The sequence below is a fragment of the Protomyctophum parallelum genome, assembly GCF_964188405.1.
Source record: "Protomyctophum parallelum genome assembly, chromosome: 15".
NCBI lineage: Eukaryota > Metazoa > Chordata > Actinopteri > Myctophiformes > Myctophidae > Protomyctophum > Protomyctophum parallelum.
Window position 1 is genome coordinate 45,356,392 of NC_139710.1, and position 6,543 is coordinate 45,362,934.

Genomic DNA, 6,543 nt, shown 5'->3' on the forward strand with positions numbered 1-6,543 from the left:
AGGGAAAGCACCCCTCAAAAATAGTCTATAATAATCTACCAGCTCACGTCCCAATAAGACTCGTTAGCTTGTAGATCTACCCATTCTGGCAAAGAGATTTGATGTACAGAAAAATTCGGTCAAAGTACAGCGCCAACTGAAGTCCAGTTAAGTCTAGACTGGGTTTAAGTGGTAAAATGCTGACAGCGTACCATCTCTAATGAAATTAAAATCAAAATCAAGTCAGCATGTTGTTTAGTTTAGCCGTTATTCTTATCCGCTTGAAGTTTGTTATATCCTTTGACGTGGAACATCCATATCTTAACCTTCATAAATATAACCATTTGGTGAATATGGATGACATATGAACCATGATATGGTTCATGGCAAGGACCATGATAACAATACCATATGTGTCCCAGTGGAGGGACAGAACATTAGCATATTCAGCAACACACAAATTGAGGTAATAATAGTTAGGTTTTATTTATGTCGCATACGTTTAAGCAGACAATTTATAATCTGGTCCAGAGTACGGTAATGTACAGTTTGGGTGCTTTCACTGCGTTAATAGCACAGAGGTAAACATAATGGAAATGATGAGAGTAAACTGAATTGGAGGGAGTGTGGTCCAGGACTGAAAATAAGAGGAAAGTGGTCCCTGTGTCAGGGTCTGGAGGAAGAGTTCTTTACTCGTCATCATGACCCTCATAGCCATCAGGAAGGGCATTCAAATGGGGGTTGTGGAAAAGGCTTTTGACACCATCTCCCCACGGAAAACGCTGCAAAAGAAACAAGAATGTTGTTGAAATTATGGCAATGGTCTGTAATTAATTCTATAATTGAAATATAGACTATAGTACTATACTGTATAATATAGTAGTCATACAAAGAATTGTGATTAACGATTTAATTGTGTGGCCTTTAGAGCTTTGTAAACAAAAATTGCAAAGCAGATATGACTGATGAAAATCACTTGTGAGCTTGTAGATCTGCCATTTCCACTAAAAAAAATGCGATTAACGGTATATCAAATAATTGCGATTAGACGATTTTGTGACAGGCCTACCTCCTTATTACATAGTGAGTTATTCGAAAGTCATTTTCACTCTCAAATGTATTGTTTGAGCTTGTTGTTCAATGACTGAATATGCATTACAGCACTGCTGTAATATGTAAGCACTAATGTTATGAGTGAAAGTGTATTTTAAGTAACGAGTAAAGATTCTAAAAACTATTCAAATGCAAAGTTTAGACAGTGAAATACAATATATTCCAGATAGTTTTTCTTTTAGGCAGTTATTTGAAAACTAACTAACTTGTCAGTTTCAAATAACTTTTAGGACGTTATTGAAACTGCAATACTATTTGAGCCATAGTCATGTCAGTCAGTGTGAATTATAAACGTTTGATGAAACCTTGCTGCGGATGCGAAGGTGGCTGTAAGCTATGAACTCTGGCTGTTCGTGGCTATGCTGCTGCTCTTTCAGGTACATGTTCAACATGCAAACTGCCACACCAGGTAGAGCTACCACAAAGGTCAGTATCTTCCATGTCCTTGCTGTAAGATAAAGGGATAGGAGAAGAAAGAAAATTGTTAGATTAAAAAACTGTGACCCATACATTAATCTGTGTCCCTCCCAACATGCATTTCACTTGTTACACGTGATCTGCGGGATGATGGCGGGGCTATGAAAATTAAGTTAAGTAAGATAGTGGCAGCAATTTTGTGGTGCTTGTAACTTAAGCATTTCACATTGAAGCGAGAGCACAGGGCAGTTTATCGATAGATACTTGTAGGCTCGCCGTGCACTGTGGCGTGGTGTCGTGAGATGGGCCGCTAAGCGAGCAGCAGTCTTGCTCTGTGCTACACATGACTCTGTATAGACGAATCCAGGAGCGGGTCTCATGGTCGCAGCTTACGTATTTCCTGTAGGCGGACTCGACATAGCTGCGGGGTTTAAACCCTCACCATGCGCACCTCTTCTACTATAGTGAACGGCAGAGTAACTGATATTAGTCTGCCTCAAACGTTACTCTTTTACCTGCTTTTTACTAAACACTAACAAATATGCCGAGAACATCGGGATGAACCTGTGTAGTTTATGGCTGCTCCAACAGTAGTGGGTTGGCTGAGAACAGAGCCATTGAGTAATGGTTGAGACGAAGCAGTGAAAGGTCCTGAAAGATACATAACGTCAGTCTTACCCAATACCCAATCTTTCTGTTTTATGAACACAAGGCTGCTGCACTTTATACCTCATACTTTAATGCTTAGTATTAGGTATAAAATACAGCAGCATTGTGTTCATAAAACAGAAAGATTGGGTATTGGGTAAGACTGACGTTATGCATCTTTCACTGCTTCGTCTCAACCATTACTCAATGGCTCTGTTCTCAGCCACCGCGGTGGATATTTTGACATTCCGTTTTATTTTATTTTTATGTTGCCACTACTGTTGGAACAGCCATAAACTACACAGGTTCATCCCGATGTTCTGGGCATCTTTGTAATGTTAGTGTTTAGTAAAAAGCAGGTAAAAGAGTAACGTTTGAGGCAGACTAACATCAGTGTACTCTGCCGTTGACTATAGTAGAAGAGGTGCGCCTGGTGAGGGTTTAAACCCCGCAGCTACGTCGAGTCCGCCTACAGGAAATACGTAAGCTGCGACCACGAGACCCGCTCCTGGATTCGTCTATAGTTTCCAGCAACGTCTCGCCATTGATGATACACGGCTGCCATCTTGCTAGCAAGGTGCTACTTCCCATAGACAGCCCATTCATCCAAACAGAAAATTTTAATTTAATTGTATTAAACAACATCAAACTCACCAACATTGCAGCTGTACGAAAAGCTTGAATTATCGTCTTACCATCTGCAAAGTGTTTGTTTCATTAAAAAAAAGACACGTTATGAGGTACTTCCTGTCAAGAAAATCCTTGCAGATGATTATTTTTTTTAAGTGTCAGAGTTTGGAAGCACTTGTCAGTAAAGTAACATCCTGCTGCCTCAGGATTGTGTGCAAATTCTAAACAGGTGGTTTTCTCAGTGCAAACAGGTGGTTTAGACATGTTGAGTGATAGTCAACGAGCACTTCCAACCTCTCCAAAAGCTTTCTGTACAGCTGCAATGTTGGTGAGTTTGACGTTATTTAATACAATTAGATGGGACTGTTCTGTTTGGATGAATGAGCCGTCTATGGGAAGTTGCACATAGGTAGCAGTAGCACCTTGCTGGCAAGATGGCAGCCGTGTGCATATCAATAGAGAGCCCACAGACTTTCCTAGAATTAATAGATAGATGGCTCACCCCCCCTCCCCCTCCTCATTGATTGCTCTGTGTAGCGACTCAGTGGTAAATGCGCTGATTCATTGCAGATGTTAAGGCAAATACTGACTATATTCTGACAGCTATGATAACTGATTGTCAGACAGTCCTTGATGTTTTTAACCAAATAATGTTAGCTTAACTAACGACACAAAATTACCCCAACAAACAAACGGGACACAAAATTACGCGTAGGCCTACGTTACATTCTGGGAATGAGTTTTATTTCCCTGAACAGAGTGCCACAACTCTGTTGGCAAGAACCACAAATCACCCTGGCTGTCCTCTGGTAGTTAGCCACATAGCCAATAATGCTAACTCACTCAGCAAGGTCAGTCTTGTCAGGATAAGTTCAAGTCAAAACAGTTAACCATAGCCGACGACTTATCCAAATGTCTACAATTACCTGCGTCGTGCTCGCCGTGTGCAGCAGTGGCAGAGAGCTGACGCCGTGCCTGGGCCAGGGTCTGTGAAGACCTCAGCAGAGCTTGAGAGAGCCTTCCGAACGCGGCCATTTTCGTTTGGTTTTGAGGCAGAGCGAGCGGAAGAAAGAAGGGATTCTGTGTGGTGGAGTCACGTGCGGCGACACTGCCACGCCATCTAGCGGCGTGGCGTTGTACCGAGTGTCGCAGATACAGTTTAGAGTGGGCACCAGGGAAGAGTGGGGAACTCGATGATGATACATTTAATTGGCCACCTTTGTTGAAAAATAAAATAAGAATATGGAAAATGTAAAGTATACATGATTTGGACATACGGCACATCATCAGAATGTATCTTTCAACTTGTCTATGCCCAAAATGTTTTTTAAACAACTATCCTCTCCCTCTATCTCTATCTCTACGACTCTATCTATCTATCTCTCTCTCTCTCTCTCTCTCTCTCTCTTTGATTGATTGAAATATTTATTAACAGTTTGCAGAATTACAGTACATTTCAAGAACAAACTCAATACAAAGACCTGTGAGTGGACGACCCAATTAAGCATTACACTTTTTGTTACTGTTTACAACAGGGTCCACCATGTTCAATTCATCAAAACATTTAGAGACGTACAAATAGACACTTCTATATAGTTAAAGAACAGAACAGGAATTCATCATAAAGGAAGCAAAAAGGGAAAATAAACATATACAGTGAGGGGAAAGGGGGGGGGGGCGGATTTTACAGGGGCCAGTTTCGAATTGCAGCCGTCCGTAGGTTCCCTTTGAGAGCGGTTTTGAAAGAGTCAAGGATACACATGTCTTATATAATGACTGTTGGTAGGGCGTTCCACATTTTGGTGGCATAGGAGTGAAAATAATTTAGTCCCTCTCTCTCTCTCTCTCTCTCTCTCTCTCTCTCAATTCAATGCAATTTAAACTAGATAAAGTGCCAATCGGCACAGGTCTCCACCAGGGCAGGTCAGGTTGTGGCCTCATGGTGGCGCTATAACAGGCTGTTGAGGAAGATTTGGGCCGGAGGTTTGTGTTGGAGGGATGCAGGTACAATGTTTTTCCATGTGTGCATACATAAGTTGTATACAGATCGATGCAGTTATAGCTAAAAACAGGAATTGGCCTGTTATAGCGCCACCGTGAGGCTGATTTGGATGAAAAAATGGTGGCATGTCGTCCTCGGCCTAGTGGGAATATGCGTGCACAGTTTCATCGCAATCGGACGCTGCGTTGAGCAGTTGTGGCAATTTGTACAAAGCGGGCTACTCCTGAAAAGTGTAGGAGCCAATCGTGGCCAACCAGGATGGAATATGAGAAATCAAAAAAACCTGTCTTGATCACATGACTATGGAGATCATGTGTACCGATTTGCGTGAAATTTGGATAAAATCTGAAGGAGTAATAATAGAAAATGTGTTTTACATATGTCGGCCTCCTGGTGGCGCTATAAAGAGCAGATGTTAAAAATTCCAGACAAAGGTTTTTCCTTGGCCTCTAGGGAGTTGGCATACAAAGTTATCCACAGATCCGTGCAGTTAGAGGTAAAAACACTTTTCGGCCAGTTATAGCGCCACCTTGAGGCTGAGTTGAAATTGTTCATGTGGCATTTCGTCCTCGGCCTAGTGGGAATGTGGGTGCACAATTTCACGGAAATCACGCGATGTGTTCATGATTTGCAGCATTTTGTTTGAAACTGAGCACTCCTGTGAACTTTGGAAGCCAATCTTAACCAATCAGGATGGAGTCTGATAAATCTGAAAGACCCGTTTCGTTGAATGGCTCTAGAGAGACTGTGTACCAATTTGCGTGATGTTTGGACAAAATCTGTAGGTGTACTGTGCAAAAACTTGTTTTGCACAAAGCGGCCTCCTGGTGGCGCTATAACAGGCCGTTCTGGAAAGTTTGGGGCAGAGGTTCATCGTTGGCATCCAGGGAGTGTGTGTGCAAAATTTGGCATCGACCGGGTTAACGGTGGCCGAGATTAGCTGCTCACGGACACACGGACGGACGGACGGACACACGGACACACACACGGACGGACGGAGTGCAAAACATACTCTCCCCACATGCCTTCGGCCTGGTGGAGACAATGAAGGTGAAGTAAAACTAAAATGCACTAAATCGCGGCGAGTTGGTAAACTGGCGAGTTCTCCGGATACCGATTAACAGTACACACGAGACTTGGTGCATTTATAGTTAGATATAGGATAATGGAAACAGGGCTTTATGCTTTCTGCTAACCGTTAATAAAGTATTCAATCAATCAATCAATCAATCAATCAATCAATCAATCAATATACTAAGTCTCTCTTGGAAAAGGAAACTGCATGCTATAGGCTGCCTACTTTACTTCTGCAACTCTGATCAAAATGGTCAGTAGAGGGCGTTATAGTTTCATCATACATGATACATGTACTGCTCTGGTTCCAAGTCACACTTAAACTATATAGCCTCGGTTCCCAGGGTTTTATACACTTTATACAGTTTTTCATTGGGGTCAACCTGTCCTGACACCAGTTTCCTTAAACATATCATTAGCCCCGCCAGGCCGGAAAGAGATTATGTTTTCGGTCCTGAGAGTGAATCTCTCCATTCGTCTGTCCATCTGCACATACACTCCCAATAAGATCCTCTGCCCCAATCTTCCAATAGTAGGCCTATGTACTAGCCTACTATGTGAGGCTGAGATTTGCAAAATCTCTATAGTAGATTGGTCAGATTCCGATTGACTACTATATGACTGTCTTTCAACATTTGCGGGAGGGGCTGTTGCACCAAATGTCACAAATCATGGTGGTG

General features: G+C 42.3%; 1 protein-coding gene across 1 annotated transcript; it reads right to left on the reverse strand.

Annotated features, from left to right (window-relative positions):
* Positions 1 to 440: 440 nt before the first annotated feature.
* On the reverse strand, positions 441 to 3,844 carry cox6a1 (cytochrome c oxidase subunit 6A1). Its single transcript, XM_083784647.1, has 3 exons — positions 3,714 to 3,844; positions 1,398 to 1,540; positions 441 to 761 (listed from the first exon to the last, which is right to left on the reverse strand). The coding sequence occupies exons 1-3, from the start codon at positions 3,820 to 3,822 to the stop codon at positions 669 to 671; spliced, it is 345 nt and encodes a 114-aa protein (XP_083640773.1). The 5' UTR covers positions 3,823 to 3,844; the 3' UTR covers positions 441 to 668.
* Positions 3,845 to 6,543: the final 2,699 nt, after the last annotated feature.